Raw genomic sequence first — 16,124 nt, 5'->3', positions numbered from 1 at the left:
GACCACAAGACAATGAGACCACTGGCCCCTAAAAGGTAATGCACTCCTGGTCTAATAACTACCATCACGTCTGACCTCTGAGGTTCCTGGGGGATTTTTGGTCAGCAATCCTTTGACATCCCTGCCCAAGGCCATTGAGTGACCTTTGTTTATTAATGTATTAATAATTTTTTATATGCCATTCCATAGGAGTTCAGAGTGGCATGCCGTGAAATAAAAAAACAAGAAACAGTAAAATCCTAGAGGGCTCAAAAGCGTTTTAATACATGTTTAAAGTGTTAAAATGTCCTTCTAACACAAGCAGCGAAGGAGCCATTCAGATATCCTGGAGGTGGGAGTTCCAGAGGCGGGGTGGGAAGGGACAGATAGCATAGAAATGGCCTTGTGCATGCTGTTACCTTACAGATAGCTGAAGAAACAGCAATATCTCAGCTCAGGATTATATGGAGGAGGGTGATTCTTCAGGAAACCTAGTCCCAACTTGTTTAGGACTTTATAGGTCAAAAACCATCACTTGGAATTGTGCTTGGAAATGAATAGGTGCCAATACAGTTGGTACAAAAAGAGGGTGACATGTCTTATATCCCATTCCCATAGGAAGCTTTTATGGCTGCTAGCTGCTCCAAAGCCAGGACAGCGATTCAAATACTCTGTCCACTGCATCTCACTGGCTCTATGAAGTTTTAGCCACCATGGTTGCATAGAAGTGTGCGCATATCGTCTGGACAAAAGACCAAGGTTAGAACTAGGTAGTGACCGGGGCTTTAGTGTCCTTATAGTTCCTAAACCTATTCCTATTACATCGCTTCTTTCCCCTGTGCTGGCCATTTTCATCCCATCCTCACCCTGCTCCACTCACCCCAACCTTGTAAAAATAAAAATAAAAAATGTCATTTTCTGTGAATGTCTATATGCAGTAAACGGTATAGTTGTGCAAAATAATTGCAATGATTATTTATTCTGCCTACAGCTTGAATCTGTGAAAGTGGACCACAGCTTAGATCTGTTCTGGCATATAGCAAACACCCGTGGATCTTGATGTAAAAACGGTGTGGTTGTTTTATTATTGCTAAAGACAGTGTTACAATTTTCATTAAAATCAAACTCCAGTCATTCAAAGTACAGGTACTTTCTGCATCAAATTGAAGAGTACAATCTAAACTTAAGAAGTTCCATGATAGGCAGCCTTCCACTATGGCATAAAAGAAACTGTGAAGGCTATCAACTTGCCACCTGAGCAAGTCGGCTGCAGACCTATTTAGAGCTAGAATTGTGTTGTCATTCCACAAGCATAGTTACCTCTTTCCTCTCCACATCAGCTTGAATTTTTGCTTGAGTGACAGCAGCTTCTCTGTAGGAAGAGCTGGCCTGCTTAGCTTGCTCGATCAGAGTCTTCAGCTGCTGAGCTGTGCTGAGAAGGGAGTTGACCGTCTCCTCAAGGTACAGCCAACTCCGCTGCTCTGTCATTTCAAGACCATTCACCACGGAAGCCGATATGGTTTTGGTGGGGGTGGCAGGTGGCACAGCCAGGGCAGGAAGTGAGGTCAATACTGAAAATCAAAAGAAATCCATTAAGATACTTTGGTTCAAGTTCAGTTGGAAGCCTACTGTATAGTAGCAACTTTAGTCTGTAACTGCTTTGGTTCACCTCTCTGCCCCTTTAGAGGTTCAGAATTACCTACAACCTAATCAAAATTTCATACCGCTAGCAAACCTAAGTTCCTGGAGGGAGTTTCAGAAGCACAGATTTCAAAACTATAAGTGTTACTGCATACTCAGTAGTCCCTTTCCAAGCTCTGGAAGTCACTTTCTGCAGAGATCCAGCAAAAGTCAGAGCTTTGTGCGTCTTCCCAGAAGCAACACACAGCCACTTCATCTTGCAACCCGGAAGGACAGCAGGGACTTCTTTTACAATACAGTCCTATCCATGTTCACTCAGGCAAAAGTTCCATGTTCAATGGGCCTTAACCAGAAAAGTGTTCACAGGACTGTAGCCTTAATGGCATCTTTTAATGGGACATTGATCATGCACTAATCATGTTACCAGCTCTGAGCCTCTGGCAAATGCAAGAACATGGGCTGAATACCAAATAAGCTTTAGAACAGCTTTGTTGAGGGACCAGGAGTAGGGAGATTAAGTCAAGCTGTTTTCCACTGCTGCATCATTGAAAAAAGTTGGCTGGTGATGGGTATAGAAACATGAGCAATGAAGCACTTGGTCTGCAAGGAAAGACACGTGTGTGTGTGTGTGTGTGTGTGTGTGCAACCTGAAACTAATCAGCTCACTGTGGTTACACAAGCCACAACTGTTTTCAACAGTATTTGCATGGGGCCCCTACACAAGCCCCCACAGAAGAAACAAAGCTGCCTGCTTTGTGATGCCAGCTGCCCACAATACTTATGCCGCAAAAGGAGCAGTTGGCAAAGGGTCCCCCAGAAAATGTCAGACTCTTGCTTGTTTGCTCAGAAGTAAGCCCCACTGTTAGGTGTGTCACAGTATAGACACAAATATTTGCTTGTAATCCTATCTATGTCTACTCAAAAGCAAGTCTCTCTGAGTTCAATCCTACTCCTAGGCAACTGTTGGTAGGAGTATAGCCTTAAAGGCATAATTACACAAGTGTACAGATCAGATCAAAAAATTTTAAAATTCCAGTTTTCATCCAGAAAACTCTGCAAGAAATAATATGTCTTTACACCAAGTATGCTTCCAGTTCCCCCAAATCATTTAAAAATGCTAACTACGTTTTAAATACAAACTTGCGTAGCAATTATTTAGCATGTATTAGACTTTAACCATACTGCAATGGGTGCAAGTTTCAAAGTTAAAGCCATGAATTAGAGAATCAAAATGTAAACCCCAAAGCTTTTATTAAGTTAGTAAATGAAACAGATGTTTGCTCAACTGTATCAATAGGATTGTAGTTAATTTGATTCAGTAAAACATCCCTGTCTTCCATATATTTGCAGAAGCAACGGCTTTCACCTACTATGCTTTCTTTCAGCTACTATGTTTCTTGAGGAACAAAGCTTGACATTTGATTGCCTGATCTTTCCATAAGTGTTTCTTACTTCTGTAGTCATGCCCTGTTAATGGGCTTTTTTTCTAATGCACTTGCTCTTTAGAATAGCCAATGCACAACAGTGTGCTCAGAATTGATTGAAAAAGGAAGGTTTAAGAGGTCACGAGGGAAATAAAATCTTATTAAGAGCAATATCATAGCCACCACCAGAGGTTTTTGTTCTTTCTTTGCTCAGTGAATAACCCTAAAGAACTCGACTGGATGTGATTCTGCTAATGCCATGGTGCTGAGAAAGTATAACCCCTTTACTATCACCACCACCACCACCTTATAGGCCTACACATGGGCTCTATGACATGTTCAGTCAGACTCAGTGTGAGTTTTTGCCATGTGCTTCAGCTGACACCAAAACTGCTACTCAGCCTGCAGTTCATCTACAAACCATGGCACCAGACTTGTGGGCGAAAGTCCAAATGCAGTTGAATCAATAACGAGGTTTCTTCTAGAAAATCAACAGAATGGTACCACTGGAACAGCCCCCAATGTATTCCAGAAACTGACAGGTTTCATAAATCCCCTGGGATGGCCAAATTAAGAGATTCCCTATTCAGACAGACATCAAAGCAGTGGGAGGAACCTATAGCCCTCCTGATGTTGTTGGACTACAACTCCTTAGCAATCTCTTTTCTTGTGACTTGGAGCTATTGGTTTAGATCCTAGCCTCTGGAGAAGGAGAAAACAAGATTAGCCAGTGTGGCTGGAAATGCTAGGAGCTTACCCATATTTGAGCTGGTTAGCAGTCTGAACCCAATAAAAGCCTGGTCACAAAGCCTCTAGCCTCCAAAACATCTGTCTCCTGGCCAGTATACAACAAAACACTCAGCACATGCCCTGCTAAGTATTGGGCCACAATGCTGCTGCATTTGTATCTGAAACTGTATTCACACACCCCCACCCTTCTCCAGATTCCCTATCCACCCCTCCAATCTGTGGAGAGGTTAGCTAGCAAGCACTATAAAACATACTGAGAACTCCAAAAGCTGTGCTATTTACAACTTCCAAAAGGGAACTTGATGAAAACGCATCAAAATCAAACTAGTCCCTTATGGAAGAAAGCTGATATTGACATATGCATCTAAGGTGAAATGTTGTTAAGATGTCTCACTTACACAATTAGTTTCCAGTTGCGCAGACAAGAATTTTCCTCCCTTCCCAATGCAGTCCCCACAAAACCTGGTACTTGGGGGGACTCCCTGAAGCAGACTAGGCCTGGGCAATATATCAATGTATCGCCCAGGACCGGTCTAAGGGGGAGACCGCAATGATGGCTTCCCTCAGTGGTATATCATGGGTGAAACTGCTGCCTCCCAAGTCTCTCTGCTACCAGTGCCCAGAGGAGAAACACGCTGCAGCAAGGTGCTGGAGGCAGAGGGACTCAGGAACAGCGGCGGTTTCACCAGTGATATACTGTTGAGTGAAACTGCCATCGCGATCTGTCCTCATACCAGCGCAGAGGGAGAAACAAGCTACATTGGCGAGGCGCTGATACAGCTTGTTCCTCCCTCGCTTTTTTAAACTGCTCGGGTGATGGGCACACCACTGCCCTTGCCTCAGCCAAGCAGTTTTATGGAGCCCCCAACTAGCCACCGGCTCACACGATCCAACAGCAGGGTCGGGCTCCATTAAAGTGCTCCCGCTCCCCATTTGAGAGGGCCCCGATCCTTCTCCTGCTCACGTGTGAGAAGAAGGATTGAGGCTGCTCAGCTGGGGAGTGGGAAGCTTCTTGCCCCACCCCCGGCTAAGGAGCACAAACAAGCCCCACATCCCTCCTCCACCCATTTCAAGGCAGCGGCGGATGCTGCTTTAGCTGCTGCCACTGCCTTGGCAGGGGGAGTTGTGAGCGGACTGCTTGTCTCATTTGGGACAGGCAGCCTGTTTGCCCACCCCACCCGGCCCATGCCAAGGCATCGGGTGTGGCAGGCATGTGATGGAGCATTTACACATCTGCCTCATCCACTGCTGCCTTGACACGGGCGGTGCTGGGCGATGGAGGAGACGGCACTCTGGATGAGGCAGAAGCTGCACACGGTGGCCGGCAACTGCCTTAACGCGGACTGGGGAACCACAGGGGGAAGGGGAATTCCATTGCAATGCCTGATCTCTCACTTAGCTCTTTGGGATGAAACTTACCAAGTTTGGGATGAGAAGTTGGCAGTGCTGCTTCTGGGAATGCGGAGATTTGACAATTGTCCTGATAACTTGGGTAGTGAGGCTCTGGATGTCTGACCCGGCAAGGCTGCTGAACGTTTGTGTCTTGTACTACTGGGGGGGGGGGGGGAGAGAAGGAAAATCAGGACTCATGAAAAGAATTCATCATTTGGTTTTGATTTTACACTTTTGATATGAGTACCCAAGATGCAAGATTACAGTACGAAAAGGAATGAGCAGCAGCTGGAATTATTCTGGAAACAATGTGAACTGAAGAGCTCATATCACTCTTTGTTAAAGAGCAATGCGAAGACTTAGATTAGAATCCACAGATTTTTCTTTGCAAAGTGTGTTATTTAAATAGCTGGGTCCCTCATAACAGCAATCAACCAGTAACGAACTGAATTGTTTCTCTTGTAAGACAAGCAAGACTGAAAATATGTATTTAATAGTTTAGCATAAAGTTTCAGCTTCAGTACGGAGGATTAAAACTGGAATTCAGAATGTGGACAATCAATAATTCAGATAAGTAAGTTCCTTATTCTAAATAAATACCAAAATTCTAGCATCTGCTGTTTTTCCTTTAAAATGGATAAGCATTACTACTATTTAAAAAAAAATAGTAGTAATGCTTATCCAAAATGACTTACTAAGGATTTTCAGGCATCCTTATGCAAACAACCAGAATTTTATCCCTTTAACTGACCTGTCACTCTAAAATTTGATCAGAAATGCTTAGATTCCCTAATTTTTTAAAAACATTATCAAATCTAAATCCATTTTTCAACCACTTCTGAGACGTTGACATTTCATGGGGAGTATGTTTTATTAAGTTTACTTACCCTTACAGCATAGAACCTTTTCAATAAAGGTCAGTGGTCTCAAGCCAATACTCATTCATATGGAGAAATATTTCAACTCATTAAAATTGCTGTTATCTGCTCTCTGTATTCGTATACCCAATTTTACAACTACATGCAGTCTCAGGCTTGTATGTGACTCAGTACAGGCCAGGACTGCTTGCATGTAGGAAAAAAAGTCCTGTGTGAATTGGGCATAATGTTTATTATGATATTGCTAAAGGCTTCAATCATAAACACAATTTCCTGGAAGTAAATCCCATTGAAATCAATAGGGCTTACTTCTGAATATACTCCCCTAGGATTCCACTGTTCAACTGTAATCCTATACACATTTACATGAGATTAATCCTATACACATTTACATGAGATTAAGTCTCACTAAACTCAGTTTAGGATTTATTTTAAGTAGACATCCATAGAATTGCAGTGTAAAGTCATTTGAGTTGCTGTCTTCCAATTTTCTTAGACATTGGCCAGATTTGTCTAAACCAGTTCGTCTTAAACTATGGTTTACTCATGAACCTCTACTCCTGCTGTGTGGGTCCCCCCATGTGGCTCAAACAAGCCACAGCATAGTGTTTCATGTCATTCAAACCCATGCCATGGTTTCTTTGAAACAAGCAAACCACAAACAGCAAACAGTATAGCACAAATTAACCAAGAGCAACCCTTAGTTTATTTCTGAGCTTATCCCTTGCAGTTTGTTTGAAACAAACCATGGTCCAGGTTCAAATGACACAACAAACTATACTTTGGCTTGTTTGAGTTGCGCAGGATAAACTGTGGCTTATCACAGTGGCTGAAGCAGCTTGCTGGATCCCTAAATCTGAAATGTTAGCCTTAGGCATCTACAATTCCACACAAGTATCCCAATCACATGTGCATACATGTGTGAATTACTTATTTTACTTACCAGACGTACCAGTAAAAACATCACCTTGGGATGGGCTTTCTGATATAATAGCTGTGGCCTCAACGCTTGATGTACGGTCAAAGGTCAGAGTGCCAGAGGTAGTGATCTGTCCTGAAGGAGTCACAGTGACTAAAAAAAGTGTAAAAACGTTTTCCAGATATTAGTGAAATGCTAATACCAATCAGCTAGAGGTCTCTTCATTTCTGCTTCCAAGTTGCAGAAACCAGCCCACTAACTCAGGGGTGACTGTGGCCCTCCAGATATCTGTAGACAACTCTAATCATCCTCAATTACTGGCTACGCTGGCTGGAGCTGATGGGAGTTGGGAATCCAGCAACATTTGGAGAGCACAGCTCAGCCACTCTTGCACTAACTCATAGTCAAACTTCCATTACATTTCAAAAAAAACAGACACAGCCTGACACCACTGACAGAAAAAACAATCCAGAAGAAGTAATATAAAAACTTAATCTAAATACTCAAATTTTAGATAATACATTATGCTAGTACTTCCTTGATGTGTTTGCCATTGCAACGCATACCATGACCATCTGCTGGTTGCTGAAGGAAAAATCCTCAGCATTGCTTGCTTTTCTGAATAAAAGTGAGAAAGCAGAAAGGAGGATGGACATTTCATATGGATAACTTTTATAAAGTTATTTTAACATTACAACATGCAAAGGATGTATATACACACGATTGTGATTCATTTGATAAGGCTGTTTATTCCAAGAATGACTTACAAGTAGTAGCAGCAGTTCCAGGAAGCAGAGTGATGTTTTTTGGGGAATCCTTCTTCACTGGAGTTGTGGGCAATTCGTTTTCTTTTTTCCGTCTTTTATAGGGCACAAAAAGTCTCACAGGACCACTCTGGTAACAAGCAGAAAACACCAGTGCTCAGAGCTTCTCTGCCACGGCCATGGCTGTTTCTGTCAAACTGTCTTGCTCTGTGTCTCAAGCAAATGATTTGGGGTATCATGCAAGGGCAGCATATGGTTTTTATTCAGGGTGGGATTCACCTAATGATTCACCCAATGTCAGTGGAAGTCCCAAACAGGTTTCCCCCTTGCACCTCCTGAAATTGGTCCTGGAAGGGTTGGGAGAATCGCCAAAACAGCACATGGTGGGAGGAGATAGGGGTCATTCTGTTTGACAAGCTGAAATGTTTGCACAGATGTAACGCTTGTCATAGTGGGATGTTGCATCCCACCTCTAATTATTTAATTTAGCATTACAGTATTGTATTTGCGCTACCAGAGTGAGGAAAGAGATGCTTGTGGGTAGCGGTGTTTGACCTCAGTGCCAAATTTACTTTACAATGTGGAAAGTAGGGTTTGTTTGAAAAAAGGAACATTTCCTTAGCCAGAAAGTCCACCTTTCCGCTGGATCTAAGAGGGGGTGATTTTCTTGAGGAAAGGAAGACATGTTTTAAGGAGCAGACCCCAGTCCTGTCCAAGACCACTGCCACATCCCTCCCTCCCTCCTACCAATGGTGAAATCACAGCTGAGCAAGGCACCTCTATTCCTTTTGCACCATCATCACTAGCAGGTCAGAGTGCTCCTGAAGCAGAAAAGAGACCCCAATCTTTTAAAAAAAAATTCCTGAGCCTTTCCTAGGAAACCCTGGAACAGATGAGAGCTTTCCTTCCCATTTCCAGAGAACTCCAACCTATTAGCGACAGTAGCACAAAGGGAAACAAGATGACTGATTTCACCGCCACAGTGGATTTCCACCTTGACATTGTAAAATTTGATCTGGAGGCTAGTAGGCCGTGAGAAATAGCCTGGCAGGCTTGATCTGGCCCATAGGCTCACCACCCCTGCTCTGGACAGTCCTAGGGAGAGGACCCTACAGTTATCATGGTGTACAATCACACAAGACTCAGAGAGCAGGCCTTTTTCTGTTGCTGCCTCTACACTCATCTCATGTGATCTTTAGAAAACATAGTAAAAATGTTCTTACTGAGGTGTGCATTTGAACAGGTTGCTTACAGATTATAATTGCAGTAGCTTAATTTACTCTTAATGAAGGCCACTTGACAGATTAATTTATTAGAAAACATTAGAGCTTATATATGTATAAATAGAATGTGCATTTTCAAATAAGTAAGTTGACAGATAAATTATCCTCAATAATATTGCTTCCATCAGAAAGTCAGATACTGCAACTGTAATGAAGCCTCAGTGAAGAGCTGTCATATGAAAAGACCACCTTTCCTTTCTGCCTTTCCCTACTAAGCAAAGCACACCTCGATCCATCAAGTTTACAGTTATTCCTTTCTTGAGATGCTCATAACCTAAACTTACGGCACTACAGTATACCATTAGAGAGTCCCGTCAGTTTCTACAACAGCAGCTGCACACTCACCAGACTCATGTCATCACAACAGGCAGCACAAGTGCATGAGGCAGCATGAGGATTTAATATCCCATCCTAAATTGGGGAAAGGAAAGAAAAGTATCAGGGGAAAATATACCTGGAGACCCATCCTATGCTCTACTGTACAAAGCAAAAGATCAAGTTCAGGGTTCCCAGCACCTTCTTGAAGTTACTCCTAGAAGACCTAGTCTGGAGTTCCTCCCAGCCACCTGCCCAGGAAATTAACATTCTGTTCTTTCTCATTCTGTTCTCTTCATGTTCTCTCTACTAATTCTTACTATTTTTAATGACTGATGTTTTAATGTATTTTTAATCTTTTGTTGGAAGCCGCCCAGAGTGGCTGGGGAAACCCAGCCAGCTGGGCAGGGTATAAATAAATTTATTATTATTATTATTATTATTATTATTATTACTACTACTGCTACCGTATTACTACTACAGTACTGATGCCGCTCTGTTCACACACAACAAGCAGCAAGTCCCACTGCAATTAGTGGGGCTTACTTGTGAATTAACATTTTCTTTTTCTATTTTTATTTAAAAGCGGCTTAATATTTCAAAAATCTCTAAGCAGTGCATATCATTAAAACAAAAGGACAACTGAAAATGCCTGTTTTCAGGTCACCACCCTATGATATTCTGCAGGGTGTGGTGGCATGAGCAGAATTTCCCCAGATGATCTAAGTCAGTGGTTCTCAATTAGTTAATTACTGAGGACCCCCTATTTTTAAAAAGCCAAGCCATGGACCCCCTACTTTTGAAAATTCTGAAAAGTCGATACACTAGTGTAGCTAGGGGGTGTCATGGAATACTACTCAATTTTGATCCAGAGCAGATTCCAATGTATAGTTAACAAAGTAAAAATGTAAACATGTTTCAGGTGATCACCGTGCGATATTGGTGGTGCCTTTAAACTGGCTGCCCTGCTCTCCCTTGCGCAAGGAATAATATATTGCTGCATATTGCTTGGTCAAAATCATTATCACGGTGTGATGACAAAACTGATTTTGGCCAATATATTGAAAAATCACAGCGCTGTAACAGACCATAAAATGTGTGATATTACCATGCAAAAATGGGGAAAAAAATGGGGGAGAGGCAAGGGCTGGTGTCACAGACCCCCTGGGTGCATTCCGTGGACCCCCAGGGGTCCCCGGACCCCTAACTGGGAACCACTGATCTAAGTGATCTTACAGGTCTATAAATGTGCAGGTGGTCCTTCAGGAGTCAAGTTGCAACTCTTCTGAGACTAGAATTGGGATTTCCACTGTGCCCAGTTTCTCTGTGCCTGGATGAGGGGGAGGGAGGAATGACCTTCTGACTTTTGTAGGATATAAATAAAAGAAAAAATGAAAGAGAGTCCACCGTACATGAATAAGACACTGAAGCGGCCTTCCTGCATAGCGGATGCTTCTCTTCCAGTCCTTGCTGCTGGCTCTTCCAGCCATAGCTTCAAATTCAGTGGGGCTGTACCAAGTGTCCCCTTGTTTAATGCAACGTCCTCGACCACCTTGAAGAGGGCAAAACAACAAGCTTAGCTCCTGCTTAAGAATTGCTTTGTGCAGAGATGGCCCAGCTGAGCTTGGAAACAGCCTTCCTCTGCTATTTGTAGATCTTGCAAGGGCTTAGAGAAGGCACTTGGCCTAACCTCATGAGCTGGGGAGAAGAGGGGAGTTTGGAAATTCCGCTCATGCAGTGTCCCTGTACAGCTGTACCTTGGTTTTTGAACACCTTGGTACCCCTACGTTTTGGCTCCCGAACGCCGTAAACCTGGAAGGGAGTGTTCTGGTTTGCAAACGTTTTTTGGAAGCCGAACATCCGACACGCCTTCCGACTGAGTGCAGGAAGCTCCTGCAGCCAATCAGAAGCCACGCCTTGGTTTTTGAAGTCAAACTGATTTCTGGAACGGCTTATGTTCAAGAACCAATGTACAACTGTAGTTTGCACTGACAGAGGACATTTAAAACAGATTTTATCAGAGAAGAGGGAAGGGCTGAGTCCCTGTTCTTCACAAAACAAGATTCTGGCCTGCCACAACCACAGGAACTTGAGGCTGAGCCACACTGCTCACTGTTGACTCTCAGGCTTTAAGGAGCACAGAAGATTTATAATCACCCTCAGATCAGAAAAAGAGGAAGAGACACCTTACCCGAGCCAAGTCGGTCTTTGTACAGGATCCCACTGATATTTCTGCACCGCACAGGCAACTCATTGTCATACACTGAAGGATCCCAGTTGTATTTTGTTCCTGCTTTTTCTTGCCCAGACGTTAAAGGAGTAGGAGACTGAGGCCCTTTGGATTAATGGAAAGAAAACAAAGTCACACACAGCACATTCAGGTTCTAACTTCTGCCTTTCCCACAGGAAGGCAAATGCCACTAGAACATCCTGGATTCTCAAAGTGACTTCTGACCAATGGAACAAAATATACTGCTTTTCTGCAAAGGCACCCAGAGCAGTTTACAATTTTTCCAGTACCAGAACAAATAAATGATATAAAATGTAAAGAGGACTCTGTGGTGTGGAGGAGACAGTCCAACTGGAGCAGCCCCTGCCGCCCCCACTCTAGTTGGGAACTAGTTCCTTTAACAAGGAAGAGGAAACAAATATTAAATCAAATATTTCTGTATATCAAACAGCATATCTGTTTGAAATACAGAAATCATGTGGAAAGGGGCAAAGGTCATTGTTGCTTTCCATTCAACCACAGCAGCATGGAGAGGAGACACACAATATGTTTCTTCCACATGGTTCTCCCAGTTCAGCCATTACTAGTGCAACATGGGATGCAAGCATGCAGCAGCGCCAATCACATTGTTGTCATAGCATATGAACTGGCCCTGATTTACTGATTTCATAACACTGCATCAGATGAAAGAGAAGTTTTTGTTTTAAAAAAGGCCGGGCACAGTAAAATCATTTGGGTGTTCCAAGTAGCTATTGCACCACCACCTGGAGAACAATAAGACAGCAGGCAAGAACAGCTTTGAACTACAAATGGGATATTGAAGCTGAATACTTTCCTTTCATGTCATTACTCAAGGCAACCTGCAGTTGTTTAGATAGCCCTGCTGGGTTTTCAAAAGAAAAAAGGATTTAAATACAGAAACAAAGAGACAGAACTTATCGGTTATGTCAATACTTTTTCTTCAATGTTCAAAATTATAGTTTTACTCACAGTATGCAAGCACAAGTCCTTCTCCAAGTCTGCAAATGCCTATTATTTCAATATTTACTGAAACTGTCATTTACCAAAAACATGCTAGACCTGAATAATTGGATCAAAGCCAACATAATCCCATTTACTTGGACTAACAGCCTGATTGTAACACATTATACAGAACTCCAACTGAGCTGTGGTTTCTGTAAACATAGTACTCGCAACGATAACATCTGAGTAATCTTTCATTTTACTTATTGTTATCCATTGTTTTGTATTAATACATATACAGCAGAAAAGAACAACAAAATGCAGTATGTAAGTTAACAGTTGTAAGTATAAATTTTTATAGATAAAAGCACACACAGAAAGATTGAAGAACACATGCACAGACAAATCTTGGTGATTCATGTAGATTTAGCTTGTATAATGATTGCAGAAGCATGGAAAATGGAAAAGATGGCTGGATAAGATTTGGAAGCTATCTGGCTAAGAAATGGGTAAGTTTTTGAAGAAGAAAATTTTGGATTTAATAGTAGTGAATAAAATAAAATAATACAATACAAACAATTAAGGGATGAAAGAATCAACTCTATTGAGACATTTCAGAAAAAATGGACTCCTTTTGCACTTTACTGGAATCAACACTAGACAAAGGAAACAGTTACAATGGATATTCTATGCATGATATGAAATTTATTCATGTTGCTATAATTGTAATCATTGTAATAAAAAAGTAAACACACACACTGATGCACATTTATATTAATACTAAGTTGAACAAGACATGTGGGAAAGCTCAGTCGGTAGAGCATGAGACTCTTAATCTCAGGTCATGGGTTTGAGCCACACTTTGGGCAAAAGATTCCTGCATTGTAGGGGCTGGACTAGATGATCTTGTGGCCCCTTCCAACTCTACAATTCTATGTCTTCCCATAGATCATGAGGGAACCTTCTGTTCCTGGAAAGGGTTCCAGTTCAACAGAGGTGGAAGGGGCAGGTGATTTTAACCAATACCCTCTCCAGCCCCAACATTCCAGAAGGTTTCCCAACCTACAATGAAGATTTCCAAGTATAGAGATGGTTGCAGGAGCAAGGAGGAATCTGTAGAAATCACCTCTCTTGCCCTTTCCCCCAAAGGGAGAATCGGATGAGTGGAAATCTACTCATAGGAAGTGTGGGTCCAAGTCATTATACTTATTTTGCCAAAATTCAATAAACATTTGTCATCCTGTCGCAAAATCCACTTTGCCTTCCATCTCTCAGTTTAGAAATTTCCCTTAGCTACTTGAACTAACTCAAAGTACTTTCATCTGTCATTTCTGATATAAAAGTGAACAGTCAGAAAATACACCAACAAAACGTCAAGAGGTGATAAGCCAAATGTTATGAGTTAACTGTCACGATAACCTTATCACTGCAAGGCATGAAACTAAACTTGAGGAGTGACGCTTTAAAAAAACTTTGCAAGGCCACATAATACCTGATGTTAGAGATGCTGACGACCCCTTTAAGCCTGCAGTCTCTACGATGCTGCCATCTGTGTGGACCACAATCAGAGTGGCTTTCTCAGTGTTCAAGCTGTCTCCAATTTGAAGAGCTGTCCTTCCAGACTGCAGAAGAAAGAGCTTTAGCTGATACAACCTGAAAGGATTGTTATTCTTTTATATTAGTTTGCCTATAGATTTCTAAGTTAGTATGGAAATATGTAAGGTGGATTTGCATATTTACAGGGGAGAGGAGAACTCCACATCTCCCTTCCTCAACATTCATTGTGCAGTTGAATAGACACAGTTCCCAGAGTTTTCCTGTGCCAGTATGGATTGGATTGGGGCCAACAAGCAAATAAAACTAACTACAAGCCAAACGTAAGGCATACAACATTGAGAGAGGTCTCCGTCCCAAGGATCTTACAGTCTAGACTCTAGATACTGCCTGTGCAAATCATGAACTACTTAAACAATATTACATTATTGAGTTTTGTACAAGTGATATAAAAGGGGGCATTGTAGAGTCAATGGCTACATCAAGGCAGCTTTATACATTTTCAAGTGATTGGCTACTCACTGATTTATGTTGAATCTACACGTGTTGGCAAACCTGGGTTTTCCTCTGTGTAATGTGTAAGATTGCCCATAATGGAATTAAAAGGAAGAGTACACAATAATGTATTTATCCCACAAGCCCTGGGTAAAAGCAACATCTGTGCAGTTGGATTGATGAATTGTCATAGCGACATACACACACAGCTTTGATGTTACTTATCACACACAAGAAATTAAATATGAAGGAATAAATATTGGAGAATGAATCAAACCTGACCTTACCAGAACATGTCCTGAAATAGATGCTGCATTTGCTACTGAAGTAGTGAATACGTTGTCTGCAGAGGCACCCACGTTGGCTACAGTTACTGTAGTCACTTCTGTAAAATATGGCCAAAATAATGTTTAATTTTCTGCTACAGCCTCCCATGGACCAGATAAATTCCATGCAGTAAAACATGCAATTGCAAATGTTTTTCTTATCCAACTATCTAGGTGTAAGGTACCCCATAATCTCTCTCCCTCTGAGGTGTGCATTTCAATGTATAAAGCAAACATTTTTGGCTCAGTGAGCACAGCTAATTAGTAATAAGACACCAATATAGTGACTGCACTTAAATGTTAAGTGGTGAGATGCAGTGGGGACCGTTTCCCTTTTACAGTGCAGTCCTGTGTGTGTGTGTGTGTGTGTGTGTGTGTGTCTACTCAGAAATAAAGTTCATTGAGTTCCATGATTTAGTCCCAGTGTATGACTGAGGTCAATGTATGCATATATTTACAGAACTTTCTACTTCAGATGCTTTTACAAGTGTTTAATTTTTAAATGAGTGAAGCTTTACTGTATGCTACTCTGATATTTTATGCATTTCAGACATCCAGCCATATTTCCTGTGGCAAACTAAAAAATGAAACGTATAAATGCACACAGACAAGTTATATTGCTGTGTTTAGGGTTGTCACATCTAATCACTACAAAGCAGGGCTCTGTGTCTTTCTTCAGTTGGCTGACAGGCGGAAATTAAACAGGCACAGCTCTCCCTTGGGAACTATAGAGGAACCCTACATCTGCTAGATTTCTGCTTGTCAAGATGCTGTCAAAGCAGGCCTGGGAAACCTGTGGCCCTTCGGACGTTGAGATTCCAGCTCCCATTATCACCAAACAGCAGGGCCAACACCTGGACGGCCAAAAAGACTCCCTGCCACGGTATTAAAGGTCCAGTAGCCCTATGACTCAGGGAGCAGTAGAAATGAAACACTGCAGCCATGACAGCGACGACTCCTCCGCTATACTATGTCTCAGAGCTGATTCATATATGCATGTGTACACGTGATTTCTATACACTTGACTAATAGCGGCTGAGGAACGTGCGAAGTACTTCCACAGAGCAGAGTGGTGTCTGATGCAATACGAGAATTCAAAACGTGATGTTAGAAAAACAGGCGGGGGTCCATTAACACTCCTTGAAGCGCACGAGCGCGAACCAGCCAAGCGTCAGGGACGAAGCTGAACGGACAGGCTGGCTGGGCGCCTC

The 16,124-nt window shown here is 42.2% G+C and overlaps 1 protein-coding gene across 8 annotated transcripts in view; it reads right to left on the bottom strand.

Annotated features, from left to right (window-relative positions):
* Positions 1-16,124, bottom strand: part of DEAF1 (DEAF1 transcription factor) — a gene marked incomplete at its 5' end in the record, with an annotated part of 31,720 nt that overhangs the window by 15,298 nt on the left and 298 nt on the right. For 4 of the 8 annotated variants that reach the window (XR_013978564.1, XM_080976831.1, XM_080976826.1 and 1 more), the window contains 9 exons: positions 1,300-1,550; positions 5,214-5,345; positions 7,008-7,136; positions 7,751-7,877; positions 9,376-9,441; positions 10,758-10,897; positions 11,537-11,680; positions 14,031-14,160; positions 14,875-14,972. Coding sequence is in view for 7 of the 8 variants with exons in the window: in XM_080976831.1 (XP_080832957.1) it covers positions 1,300-1,550; positions 5,214-5,345; positions 7,008-7,136; positions 7,751-7,877; positions 9,376-9,441; positions 10,758-10,897; positions 11,537-11,680; positions 14,031-14,160; positions 14,875-14,972 (1,217 nt within the window). Of the gene's footprint in view, positions 1-237; positions 722-1,299; positions 1,551-5,213; positions 5,346-7,007; positions 7,137-7,750; positions 7,878-9,375; positions 9,442-10,757; positions 10,898-11,536; positions 11,681-14,030; positions 14,161-14,874; positions 14,973-16,124 lie in introns of those variants that run through there. The other 4 variants (XM_080976832.1, XM_080976827.1, XM_080976828.1 and 1 more) reach the window with 4 other exon arrangements.

Source organism: Podarcis pityusensis, assembly GCF_964106645.2.
Source record: "Podarcis pityusensis genome assembly, chromosome: 1".
Taxonomy (NCBI): Eukaryota; Metazoa; Chordata; class Lepidosauria; order Squamata; family Lacertidae; genus Podarcis; species Podarcis pityusensis.
This window is presented reverse-complemented; position numbering and strand designations above follow the sequence as displayed.